This window comes from Muscardinus avellanarius (genome assembly GCF_963383645.1).
Source record: "Muscardinus avellanarius genome assembly, chromosome: 12".
Taxonomy (NCBI): Eukaryota; Metazoa; Chordata; class Mammalia; order Rodentia; family Gliridae; genus Muscardinus; species Muscardinus avellanarius.
In genome coordinates this window covers 79,969,177-79,983,260 of record NC_137798.1, presented here as the reverse complement: position 1 = coordinate 79,983,260, position 14,084 = coordinate 79,969,177, and the positions used below count along the sequence as shown (strand labels likewise).

General features: G+C 46.1%; 1 protein-coding gene across 1 annotated transcript in view; it reads right to left on the bottom strand.

Annotated features, from left to right (window-relative positions):
• The window catches only part of BATF (basic leucine zipper ATF-like transcription factor), a gene marked incomplete at both ends in the record, with an annotated part of 28,856 nt that extends 15,027 nt beyond the window's left edge, over nucleotides 1-13,829 (bottom strand). Inside the window, 2 exons of the mRNA XM_080708256.1 lie at nucleotides 10,376-10,480; nucleotides 13,767-13,829. Of these exons, the coding sequence (XP_080564382.1) occupies nucleotides 10,376-10,480; nucleotides 13,767-13,829 (168 nt within the window). The remainder of the gene's footprint in view (nucleotides 1-10,375; nucleotides 10,481-13,766) is intronic.
• Nucleotides 13,830-14,084: the final 255 nt, after the last annotated feature.

Below are 14,084 nucleotides of genomic sequence, written 5' to 3'. Positions count from 1 at the left end.
AGCAGTGATTAGGAAGATGAGTACTGAAGTTTTAAGCTGCATAACTTTGGACAAGTTATTTTTGCACAAACAAGGCTTTTGTACAGATTAAGTAGATACTGTTGGCAGAGTACTTAACATACAGTGCCCAGTATAGTCATGTGTTCAAGTGTATAAGTGTATATCTGTGTGTGTGTGTGTGTGTGTGTGTGTGTGTGTGTGTGTGTGACTGGGGATTAGACCCCGGGGCGTTCTATCTCCAAGCTACACTCCCAACTTCATTTTATTTTTTTATTTTGAAACAGTGTCTTGCTAGGTTGCCGAGTTTCTCACTAAGTTGCCGAGGCTGCCCTTGACCCTACAATCTTCTTATCTCAACTTCTCAAGTACTGGGACTACAAGCGTGAGCCACAACACCAGTCTCAATGATTATGTTTTCAAAAAGGAACTCCTAACAACAGAAGTCCAAGAGGGGCATCTCTCTTTCCTTAGATGGTTCACTGATTTTTACATTGAACTTTTAAAGGGTGAGAATAGCCAGAACATTCTTTTTGTGTGTTACTGACCCATGACTTCTCTGGACCAATAAGCATCAAGGCATATAGTCTCTCCGAGAGAGAAAAAGAACTCCAGGGATAAAATAGAGCTATAGCAGTCTTCTCTCCCCAGCCTCCCCTGAAGGCCCAAGCCAATAGCGCCCTTCTATGGAGGTCCAGAAAGCTCCCGTCTTAGATGAATTTCCTTTTCTCCTTGACTCAGTTTCCCTCTATTGTAAACACCTTGTGTCTCGTAGCATCAGCCCAAAGCTTCATTTAACGTATAATTCATACTCATGATTTTTCTGTCATAGATCCAGATTCCAAAGTTGGCTTCCTCGAGACCAGATCCCACTCACCAACAGCATGGCTCTGACCCACCGTTGCTGACTGCCCCCATCGCCTCCATTTTTAGCCTTTTCCTAAATAATATTTTAACTCTCTCCCTTCTCCTTCCCTCTCTCCCTTGCTTCCTTCCTTCCTTGTGTCTTTGTTTTTGGTTTGAGTTTGTTTGCAGTACTGGTGATCAAAGCCAGGGCCTTGCACGTGCTAGACAAGCACTCTTACCACTGAGCTACATTCACAGCCTTTTTTATTTTGTATTTTGAGACAGGGTCTCACTCAGTGGCCCAGGCTGGCCTGGATTTGAACTTGTGAGCCTCTTGTTTCAGCCTCCCTCCTGCGTCACTGGGGTTACAGGTGTGCCTCACCACACCTGGCAACGCTGCTTCTCAATTGATCTCAATTCCCATTGCCACCGATGCTGGACAGGGACTCAGAATCCTCTATGCCTGCCATCAGGCACCAGAGCACCCGTACAATCACCAGCATGGCTCCTCCAGGAAACAGGTTTGGCCTCCCTCATAGGCTTCGTCTAGTACTGTGGGCCTCAGCTCTCTCAGGTCCCCACCAACAGCTGTGTCCCCGGAGAGGCCTGTGTAGTATGTCTCAGGGTTAAAGGTCACAGTGGAGGACTGCTTGGGGTGTGATATCAAAATTAGAAAAGGAAGCATCCTAATGCAGGCGTAGCAATGCTTAATGTTGAGAATTTCAACATCTATATTATAAAAATACAAGCAGTTGATCGTTTTTTGTTTGTTTGTTTTTTTGTTTTTTTGTTTTTTTTTTTTTTTTGGTGGTTCTGGGATTCCTGGAAACCCTTCTACCTCCGGGCTACAGTTCCAGACCTAATTTTTTATATTTTTATTTGGAAACAGGGTCTCCTAAGCCAGCGAGACTGGCTTCGAACCTGCGCGATCCTCCTGTCTCCGCCTCCCAAGCGCGGGGATTACAAGCGTGCGCCGCCACGCCCGCTTACAAGCAGTTGGTCTTTAAAAATCCAAATTAATAATGCAAAAAATCTCTTTCTCTCTCCTTAGATCTTTATTCTTACTTTTTAGGAAAAAATATTAGCAATGTCTTTGGTAATGTATTTGAAAAATTTTATTTGTATGCTTATGCATACACACCTTCTTACTATTAAAAACACAAGTTGAAGCAAACTAGGTACCATATTTATGCCTTTTTCATTTATGAATATAGAAATCTGATAAGCTTTTCAGACCATCACTCTCAGATGTAACTCTAATTTTAACAGCTCCCTAATATTCCCCTGAATGGACAAACTAATTTATTTAATCACTCCTTTGCTGATGCATACTTAGCTTGTTTCCTGGCTGGGGTATAAGAATGGGTTAATGATCATCTCTAAATGTACAGAATCATATAATCTGTGTGTTTGTGCCTAGACTCTTGGGTGTGCTGAATCACAGGGTATGTGTACTCACAGTCTGGACGGACCTGGTCAAATTGCCCTGCAGTGAGGTCGTACCAGCTCTCCTCCTACCAGAAGTGTGCCACAGTTCCTGCCTTCCCATTATGGTGGCAACATCGTTATCTGCAGCATTTTATTTTTGCCATCCTGGCAGAGAAATCTCACTTTTGCTTCAATCAGCATTTCCCGTATTTATTTGCCATTTACTTCTCTCTTTCTGAAAACTGACTTCATAATCACTGCTCATTTTTCTTTCAGAGAGTTCATCGTTTTCCTATTCATAAGAGCTTTCATATATTAAGTGATTGTGCCTTTTTTGGTCGTGTTACAGATATTTTTATCCAGTTTGTCATTTGCCTTTGATTTTGCATATCGTATTTTAAGCTATACAGAAATTTTCACTTTTTATGAATAAAAGTAATATACACCAGGTTTTTCCTTCTTGGTTTCGGGGTTTGTATTGTACTTGAAAAAGACTTCTTCCTATCAAGATAAATTCTTAATGCTTGTGTATTTCAAATTTTATTTTATTTTTCTGTTTTTTAAATTTAATCTGCCGGGCGTGGTGGTACACGCTTGTAATCCCAGCTTTTGGGAGGCTGAGACTGGAGGATCGTGGTTCACAGACAGCCTCAGCCTCAGCTACTTAGTGAGGCCCTCTGCAACTCAGTGAGACCCTGTTTCAAAATAAAGAATAAAGCCGGGCGTGGTGGCGCACGCTTGTAATCCCCGCGCTTTGGAGGCGGAGACAGGAGGATCGAGCAGGTTCGAAGCCAGCCGCGCTGGTGTAAGAGACCCTGTTTCAAAAATATAAAAAATAGGTCTGGAACTGTAGCCCGGAGGTAGAAGGGCTTACAGGAACCCCAGTACCACCAAAAAAAATAAAATAATAATAATAATAAGAAGAAGAATAAGGAGGAGGAGGAGGAGGAGGAGGAGGAGAAGGAGGAGGAGGAGGAGGAGAAAGAACAAAAAATAGGGCAGGGGATGTAGCTCGGAGGTCAAATGCCCCTGGGTTCCATCCCCAGACCTGAATAAATAAATAAATGTAATCTGTGTACATTACATAAGGAATGAAGGATCCAACTCTTTCTTCTTCCCCCAAGTGACTAGCCATTGTCCTAACTCTGTTCATTGAATAATTCAGCTTTCTCTCACTGGTTTGAAAAGCCATCCTGGTTGCTTCGATTTATACTAATGACTTAGGAATTGTAATGTACACTTGGGTCTTAAGACTGGAATTTGTTTGGGGTTTGTTTCTGTAATCTACCCTGCCTGTCTTCTCTACATTGTTTTAACTTAGTCGGCTAATCTCTCGTTACCTCCTTCCTGCGCCCCCCACCTCCCCACCATGGAACTGGGGATGGGACCCCAGAGTGTTACACCTCTGAGCTACACCTTCAGCACTTTTAATGTTTTTATTTTGAAACAGGGTCTTAATGAGTTGCTGATGGTTCTACTAAATTGTCTAGGCTGGCCTTGAACCCGCAATCCTCCTGCTTCAGCCTCCCAAGTAGTGGAATTATAAGCCTGTGCTACCACATATGGTTAATTGTCCTTCTTTAGGATTTTTTAAGGCAATTTTCACTTAGTTCTTTTTCACTGAGAACTTAGAATACTTTATCTAGTTCTCCAACTTCCAGAAAACCTTATGGGGCATTTATTTAGGTCACATTAAGTTCATAGATTAATTTAATGAAGATTATTATCTTTATATAAAGTATATATTTCCATTTAATATTTTAATATTTCAAACTCATCTAGGATAACTTTAAAGATTTTTATTTAATTAACTCCTGTGAGTCAGGTTTGGTGGTACACGCTTGTAATCCCAGTACTTGGGGAACTGAGACAGCAGGATTGCAGGTTCGAGGTCAGCCTCAGAAATTTAGTGAGTCTCTTTGCAACTTACTGAGATTCTGTTTCAAAATAAAATAGGGCTGAGTATAGTTCAAAGGTAGAATATTTCTGGGTTCGATCTCCAGTACAAATTAATTAGTTAATTAATAATATATGCCTTTCTTGCATTTGTTGTTGGTGGTGGTATTATAACTGAAATTTTTCCCATTGTGTTTACTAATTGGTTATAATTTGCTTATAAAAAGTCATTACTTAGGTCGGGCATGGTGGCGCACACTTGTAATCCCAGCACTTGGAAGGAGGAGACAGGAGGATCGCACAGGTTCGAAGCCAGCCTCGCTGGCTTAAGAGACCCTGTTTCCAAATAAATATATATATATATATATATAGGTCTGGGAGTGTAGCCAGGAGGTAGAAGGGTTTCCAGGAACCCCAGTACTACCAAAAAAAAAAAAAAGTCATTACTTGCTGGGCATAGTAGTGCACCCTTATAATCCCAGCACTTGGGAGGCTAAAACAGGAGGATTACTGTTTCACGGCCAGCCTCAGCTACTTAGTGAGGCCTTCTGCAACTTAGTGAGACCCTGTTTCAAAGTAAAGAATAAAAAATAGTGCTGGGGAGCCAGAGCGTGGTGGCGCACACTTGTAATCCCAGAATTCGGGAGGCTGAGACCGGAAGATCGTGGTTCGCGGACAGCCTCGGCTACTTAGTGAGAGGCCGCCCGCAACTTAGTGAGACCCTGTTTCAAAATAAAGAATAAAAAATAGGGCAGGGGGTGTATCTTGGAGGTCAAATGCCCCTGGGTTCCGTCCCCAGACCCGCAAAAAATAAAAAATAAAAAATAAAAAAAATAGGGCTGGGGGTGTAGCTCAGAGGTAGAATGCCCCTGGGTTCCATCTACAGTTCAGAAAAATTAATCATTGCTTTTTGTATTAATTTTGGAAACTGCCTGCATTCCCGAGTTATTTCTAAAAGTTTTTCAGCTGATTATCTTGGATCCACTTATTAGCTAGTGAGATTTTCAAGAACTAACGGGTCAAGTTGTGCCTTTCCCATTTCTAGTCAATGCCTGCACTCCACCTGGTGGAGCCTACAGTTGCCTGATGGAGAAAGAGGCCAAGTATTAAGGGTGCCCGCATGAGACAGTAAACAGAAAGAGAATTAATTGAACAGCATGTGGGCTCTGTTTTGGTCCCAATTGCAAAAACAACCTCCTGACCTAGTTTATGTTGGATTAGCCCATTTTATAACAGTCATCACGAGAGACTCCTTCCCTCAGCGTCATTTTAAAAATAATCATTGCACAGCATCTTGGTATAGGCCATTTATAGGACAGACACCCAAACTGTTTAATAGCAAGCATCCCATACTCTCATGGAAAGACTAGGTAATTGTCTGGAAAGTTTAAGATAGATAGCAGTAGACAGGTGTGGTGGCGCATGCCTATACTCCTAGTACATGGGAGGCTGAGACAAGAGGATTGCAGGATCAAGAACAGCCTCAAAAACTTGGCAAGACTCCTTCCAAATAATAATAATAATAATAAAGACCACATATATGTGGTCTAGCGGTGAAGCTCAGAGGTAGAGAGCCCCTGGGGTCAATCCCCAGTAGTGCATGTGCGAGCACACACACACACACACACACACACACACACACACACACACACGATAATAGTAGCAATTGATACCAAGAAAACAACATCACCCCAGCCTATCTGAGGCTAGAACCGAAGATAAGCGTGGTCCTTACTTGGCACTGTGCTCTCAGCAGCTTCTGAACCCTGGTCTGTACATTCCAGGCGGGTGAGTATAGTGGTCGTGACTGAGGACCAGAGAAAGTTCCAGAACCTCTGCATGTAAGGGAGTCAAGGGCAAACCCAGCCTTGAAACCTAAGACACCGATGGTAAACCAGAAGCTTTTCTACCTGAAATAATTAAGAGGGTAAAGGATGGAGAAGAAGGGTGATTGCCAACTAAGAGGAAACCAAAAGTTCAAACCACAGCCGGCCCGTGTTTGATGGTAGCGATTTACACGTCGCTTCTACCTGAAGCTAAGAAACACAAGCTGTATTGACGGCAGTCCCTGGGCCTGCCGTGTAGACGCTGATGTGACCTGCTCATTGGGCAAAGAGTGAGCACTGCAGTGCTCAAAAGAAAGGAGTGGGGAAGAAGTTTGTATTCAGATGCAGGAGAAATGGAACATTCTAGAGATGGAGGCTGGGGTGTGAGTGCGGACATGTTGACTCCATGACTCGGGGAACAGGGGCCCCAAGCTCCAGAGATTACAGATATTACTGCAATGTAGTTACAGCCAGCAGCATAATTCTGCAAATCTTTTGGGTCTCCCCTTTTCTTTCTTTCTTTCTTTCTTTCTTTCTTTCTTTCTTTCTTTCTTTCTTTCTTCCTTCCTTCCTTCCTTCCTTCCTTCCTTCATTTCTTTTTCTGTCTCTCTCCCTTCCTTCCTTCCTTTTCCTTCCTTCCTTCTTTCCTTTCTCTTTTTGGGGGAGGACTGAAAATTCTACCTCTGAGATATACCCTTAGCCCTATTTTATGTCTTAATTTGAAACAAGGTCTCACCAAATTGCCGAGGCTGGTCTTGAACCTGCGATTCTCCTGTCTCAGCCTCTTAAGCACTGTGATTACAGGTTTATGCCACCACATCAGCTGGTTCTAACTCTTACAGAAAGAAATAGCTGAGTCAGAGACAAAAACCTTTCTGTATCAAAGAGACATATATGTTAGCTCCTTGATATGCCCCTGAGGGGGTGGACAAGACCAGTGCAATTTCCAGGGAGACCGGGTACCGCTAACAGGGAAGTCTCCTCTGCATATGTATTAGGAGGAAGCAAATTATCCATCACTAAAAGTGACCTGATCCTTTTGGCTGTAGTGGGTTCTCAGGCATCCAAAAGTGAGTTTTCTAGGCTTTAAGAAATATCTCAGCCCTGAGGCTCTATGAAAACATGTGTGTATACAATCTTAGTTGTGACTTATCTTTTTCTTGCTTCTTGTACTACTGTTCTTATTGTACTTAAATTTTTTAGTATTTATTGTATGCCAGGCCCAGTGTTGCACTATTTCTACAAAATAGTTCTTGTCATTTTCCATTCTATAGATAACAAACCAGAGCCTCACCGGGCGTGGTGGCGCACGCTTGTAATCCCCGCGCTTGGGAGGCTGAAACAGGAGGATCACACAGGTTCGAAGCCAGCCTCAGCTACTGAGTGAGGCTCTCAGCAACTTAGTGAGACCCTGTTTCCAAATAAAATATAAAATAGGTCTGGGAGTATAGCCCAGAGGCAGAAAGCCTCTGGGTTCCACCCCCAGTACCACCAAAACAAACAAACAAAACAGAGCCTCAGGGACATCATAGCTGTCTCCCTCTGTCACTTGGAGGGCCAGTGGCAGAGCTGGGATTCAAACCCTGCCCTCCTCACCACCAAGCTCCTGAGCTCTACTTTCTTTCTTCTTTTTCTTCCTCCTCCTGGGGATTGAATCTGGGGCATTCTACCTTTGAGCTACACCACCCCCAACCTGGTTTTTTTTATTTTTATTTTTAAAACAGACTCTTGCTAAGTTGCTGAAGGTCTTGCTAAATGACTGAGGCTGGCCTTGAATTTATCATCCTCCTATCACAGCCTCCCAAATACTTAGATTATAAGTGTGTGCCACCACATCCAACTACTTTTTTTTCATTTTTTTTATTGGTTCTTTTTTAAATATTAAAAATGTATAAGTTCATTGCAGTTTGCTAGCTTCAGGACATTGGGAGCTTGCACACACACACACACAAAAAAAAAAAAAGGGAAGATTTTTGCCTGGCGTGGTGACGCACACTTGTAATCCCAGTACTTGGAAGGAGAATCTGGGTTCACGGCCAGCCTCAGCTATTGAGTGAGGCCTCCACAACTTAGTGAGACCCTGTTTCAAAATAAAGAATAAAAATCAGGCTCAGGTTAGACATGGTGGTACATATTTGTAATCCCAGCATTTGGGAGGTTGAGACAGGTGGATCATGGTTCGTGGACAGCTTCAGCTACTTAGTGAAGCCTTTTGCAACTCAGTAAAATTCTGTTTCAAAACAAAGAATAAAAATATAGGGTTGGGGGTATAGCTTAGAGGTAGAATGCCCCTGGGTTCCATCCCCAGTACCACACACACACACACACACACACACACACACACACACACACACACACACAATCAGGCTCAAGGTGTAGCTTGGAGGTAGAATGCCCTGGGTCCTGGGTTCAATCCCTAGAACCACAAAAAATAAAGGAAGACTTTATCCTTTTAAGTTGGTGAATATTAGAATATTAAATGTAAAGCCGACTCAGATGGAGAAAGCGTTAGCTCATAGGTGCTCAAGTTTATGTCAGTACACGGGAGTGCCGTGAGACTCTAGGCCACAGGAAATCCCGGGGAAGGTGTCCATAGCAGGGGTACCAGGTACTTAACATTGAAGTGCTCATCACAGTTGGTACGGACTCGCTGTCCGTTCATTATTTTACTAGTGTGACACATTTTTGTGAACTTCAAACACTATTAGCTTGCAATGGAGCTATGCCTAGTGCACTCCAAACACAACACAAGCATCCATCAGAGAGGCAGGTGCAGCCTGGTTTTGGTTTTCTCATAAAGCTAAAAAAAAAGGGGAAAAAAAAGTATTCCCCTAAAAAAAAACACAACTACATCTTACTTACTCTTAGTAAGGTGAAAACAGCTATGCTAACTGGCCGGCTGCCATGCTCACCATCCAAATAAATACAAAAGCTCATTCTCTTTTGGTGCCAGTTGCATTTTTTAAATACACTCTGATTGGTGCATTGTAATCCCACCTCGTAATGGAGTGCAGGGTGACAGTAACAGGCACACAGCACCTGAAGTTACTAGACCACCGGGGGCATAGAAACATTTCAGAAAGAAGGACAGGAAGATGAGCTGCTAGAGGAATGGACGAGGAATGGGAGAGGAAGGGAGCAGGGAAGTAGGAGCTGACTGAACAAGAGCCCAGTGAGAGCAGAGGGAAGAGAGGGAAGGGGGAAGGTGTGGGAGAGGAGGGGGAGGCACTGCTGCGGTCAGGACTTGGGGGCGCTGTCTAGGGCCTTGGGCCCCAGTGGACTGCGATCAGCCGCCCCCAGGGCTCCTGGCCTGCCCAAGTCAAGAAGCTAGTGGTAGCTCAACCAGCTTGGTGACCATCCCACATAAGTGCTCTTGGAATTACACCTTTCACAGACCCCTCAGGGTACCATTAATGATAGCAACTGCATCTTTGGTGATGCTTAGAAGTAAGGTACAGCATCCCATAGTCTTCCTGGTCTCAAATGCAGGGACCTTGGGGAGGTTACCCAGCTAACCCCCTAGATTATGTGAATGATGAGATTATGTGTGGTGTTAGTGCTTCAGGATAACAGGCTCCCCAAAGCACGCACTATCTTCTTCTTTTCATGTTATTTCATTTTTTTATCCTGGGGATTAAACCCAGAGGCACTCTACCTCCAAACTATACTGCAGCCCTTTTATTGTTTATTTTATTTTATTTTATTGGTGGTACAGGGGGTGGAACCCAGATGCTTTCTACCACCGGGCTATACTCCCATACCTATTTTTATATTTTATTTGGAAACAGGGTCTCACTAAGTTGCTGAGAGCCTCACTAGGTAGCTGAGGCTGGCTTCGAACCTGTGCAATCCTTTTGTCTCAGCCTCCCAAGAGCAGAGATTACAAACATGCGCCTCCACGCCTGGCTTATTGCTTATTTTGGAATAGGGTCTCTCTCTAAGTTACCACATCCTGGCCTGGAGCCTGCAATCCTCCTGTCTCAGCCTCCCAAGCTCTAGGATTACAGGTGTGTGCCACCACAACTGGCTGTTTATCTTCTAAATCCCTCCCCAAGTCAGCCTTGCTTTTGGCTCACAATGGCTCAGGACAGATGTAGCTCTCTCTGGCTGACCCCCCACCCCCACGAGCAGGTAGTCCTGCCTTCCACCCAGCCAACGCCCAACTCGTCTACCTGTCCAGTCCTTTGGGGTAGAAAGACTCATTTCTTTTTCCAGCCTCCTGGCTCAGAAGACCCCTCCCTCTCCACCTTCCTACAGCCTTCGCCCTCTGTTTTCTCCATTTTCGCAGCCCCACAGGCAGAATCAAAGCTGTGGTCCAAGGGCCCTTGGTGTGGGGAGCAAAGCAACAGCCCGAGAGGATGAAGAGAGGTCTGGACACTCACCAAGTGCAGGGTGTCAGCTTTCTGTGTCTGCCTCTGTCGGCTTTTCTGAGCAGCGATGCGATTTTTCTCCCTCCTCTGAACTTTTCTCACATCGTCGGATGAGTCCTGGGAAGCAGAGGTGGTGGGGATTAGGTGAGTCTGCTCTTCTCTCCTGAGTTAAAGCAGACATACATCCATCCATCCATCCATCCATCCATCCATCCATCCATCCATCCATTCACCCATCCTTCCATGTCTTCATCTCCCTGTTTACCAAAAGCCGGCATGCAGAGGGGCACACTTTCCCATGCCCCATTATACATCCTTGGGTCTCTCTATTCCTTTTTTGGCCACAAGCCACAGGAAGGAGGCACGCGACCTCAAGGCCTCAACAGGGTTATTTTTGGTGACCATGGTTAAGGCAATGAAGTGTGCTTCATCACCTCCCCTCCTGGGCAGGGTGGCTCCCCCCCGTCTCTCATTTTTTGACCTAGAATCTTCTTGCTGATCTTTTTTCTTTCCAAAGCTTTGTTAAGCACCCACTATGTGTCAGCTGCTGCTCAAGTGCTTTCAGGGGTGCTCCTGTTTAAGGCCTCGGTTTGGTTTGGTGGGCATCATTCATTTACACCGAGGCTGTAAGAGCTGGCCCGAGAGCTCACACAATCAGGAGCACCGTGCCTTCTGGTGCAGAGCCTGAAGCCTTCCCAAGACCCCCTCGCCACCAGTGACGTCCCTGCTTTGTATCTCATGAGGGCTTCTGCCCCATCCATGGGCGGAGGCCCCACCCAGAGCTGCTTTTTCTTTGCCTTTATTCTCTCCGTGGTGCTCAGCCAGCTTGTCCTCCCCCACGGCCTGAGCACAATGTTTAGTACTAATGGACAGCCAAGCCAGATGCCATGGCTCATGCCTGTCATCCCAACACTTGGAGGCTGAGAAAGGAGGGTCGCAGGTTCCAGGCCACCCTCAACAACGTAGGTAGACCCTATTTCAAAATAAAGAGTAAAAGGGCTAGGGGTGTAGCTTCCCTTGGCTTCAATCCTTAGTGCCACCAAAAAACCAAAAACCAAAAAAATGACAAACAAAAAAAAAAAGGAAAAACAAATAGAATGCCAATTACTACATTAGGTGAGTTGGAGGTTAGCTGCTGTGGTGGGCCTGGGAGGATAAGGAGACCTTTGGGTATTCACTGATGACACTTGATAGATTGGCATGTCCTCCCTGGGCCACAAAGGCTTGCTGAAGCTGCTCAGATGCTGCAGTTAGCATGGGTATTGGAGAGAAGCTTGTCTGCAGCTCCGGCCCGGCTCCCTGGAACATCCCTGCAGGACAGAGGGGCACAGATCCCACAGATCCAATACTTCCCGGTCATTGCAGTAGGAAGGCATTGGGTTAGATAGGAAGGAAGTGCTCTTCCTCTAAGAGAACCGGGGACCAGGTTACCATGGAGATCATGAGTAATCCCCTTCCTAAGAAGAGAACAGCCGACTTCCAGGCAGTCTCAGCCACTCTGATACCATCTTGAACAGAGGACTGGACTGTCTGTCCTCTAGAGGTATTCACTGGGACTTTTTCCAGCACCCTGCTGATTTCTTTCTTTTGTGTGTTTTGGGGGGGGTTGGGGAGTAGTGATTATTCAGGATGAACCCTAGGGTATTCTACTTTTGAGCTACACACTCAGCTCTATTTTTTTTTTTTTTTGAAACAGGATCTAAGTGTTGCTGAGGGCTTTGCTAAATTGTTGAGGCTGCCTGCAAACCTGTGATCCTCCCCTCTTGCCCCCCAAGTACTGGGATTATAGGCATGTGCCACCTTTTGTCCGGTGCTTATGATAGATGCCCTATCAGATGTTTATAAACTTTTAATTTGGCTGCAGCATTTTTTTTTTTCAGTACTGGGGATGGAACCCAGGGGCACTGTACCTCTGAGCTATACCCACAGCCCTATTTTTTTAGTCTTTTTATTTTTGAAACAGGGTCTTACTGAGTTGTGAAGGGCCTCGCTAAATAGTTGAGGCTGTCCATAAACCGTGATCCTCCAGTCTAAGTCTCTCAAATGCTGGGATTACACGTGCAGCATTTTGAAAGCCTTTTTATCTGCACTAAGGAAAGAATATAGTTATTTGTGGGTTGCTTTTGGTACTGGGAATTTGACCCAGGAGCATTCTATCTCCAAGCTATACCCTCAGCCCTCTTTTGTTTTTTTATTTTGAAGCAGAGTCTTACTAAATTGCTGAAGCTCGTCTGCAATCCTCCTGTCTCAGCCTCCCAAGTACTGGGAATACAGGTGTATGCCACCACAACTGGCCACGGATGCAGTTTTTAAACCACACGCATAGAGAAGATTTTAATCTATGGCTATATGTTGAATGAGAAGGAAGAAGACTTCCTAGGGAAAGGATGTCAAGAAGATGGTAAAGCCGGGCGTGGTGGTGCACACTTGTAATCTCAGCATTCAGGAGGCTGACACCTGAGTTTTGCAGACAGCCTCAGCTACTTAGTGAGGCCCTCTGCAACTTAGTGAGACACTGTTGCAAAAATCAAGAATAAAAATTAGGGCAAGGATTGTAGCTCAGAGGTCGAATGCCCCTGGGTTTCATCCCCAGACCTAAAAAAAAAAAAAAAAAAGGAGGAAGAAGAGGAGGAGGCAAAGAGAAAGCCCTGGAAACTGTGAGATGGGTAGGGTCCCCTACTTTTTGGCAACTCCCAAGCTGAAAACTTTTGACTTGGAAATCAGTCTAAACTCTTAAGGCTCCTGGATCTCCCAGTCTCTCCAGAGCTGAGGTGAGCTACTAGCAAATGTCTCCAACAAGCTTCCAGGGCCGCCTCCTCCTTTATTTCCTTCCTCCTGTCTAGAAGTCACCTGGCAAAGAGGTGCTGGGCGCAGCCCAGCATCCCTCTCACCGCGCTGGCCTCACAGGCCACAGAGGAGTGCCTCAGCAGGGACGTCCTTCTGTGCGGGTCCTCCTCCCGTCTGACTCGCTCTCCCTCCCCTGCGCCTTCCTCTCTGCTCTCCTGCCTCCCCATGGGACACAGCAGGCCTAGGGCTGGGGCTGGCCTGCCCACAGCCCACTTGAAAGCCCTCTGCTCCCTTGCTACTGCCTTGCAGAAGGACGGCCCCTTCCTCCACGTTCTTTGATCTCCATCTCCCCCTTTGCTTTCTAGAAAGCTTCAAGGTGGGAACCCAGTGAGGCCGTGGGCACCCTCAGGGAGTGGAGAGACTGCGGGCTTTGGCAGAGCCAGAGGCCGGAAGAGGGTCTCCACTACCAGGCGCAGCTCTTGCAAACGCCAAGTCCCCAGTCTAACTCAGTGCTAATGCTGCAAGCCACTTCCTGCCTCCCTAGTGCTCTGGGGCCGGACAAAGAAACCTGCCCCTCTAGCTGAGACCTGGGAGCGGGGCGGGAAGGGGACCCTACCTGCTTGCCAGGAGGGGGAGAGCGGCTGAAGCTGGAGTCGCTGCTGTCGGAGCTGTGAGGCATGGCTGAAATCTTCGGCCCTCACGCACACGGCCCCAGACGCCTCTGGGCAACCCCCGTCACCAGCCGGCCGCCCTTGCTGACAGCTCCCAGGCCACCAGCTCACCGCCCTCCACAGGTGTCTCCTCTGCAGCCACCGCGGACCCCTGCGTCCTCCTCGCTCTGGGGTGCTGAGGGACTGCTCCCCACTGGGACATCTCGCTCACTTTGGGGCGCGCTCTCTCTCTCTTGTGGTTTCTGGTAACTCGTACTGGAAGT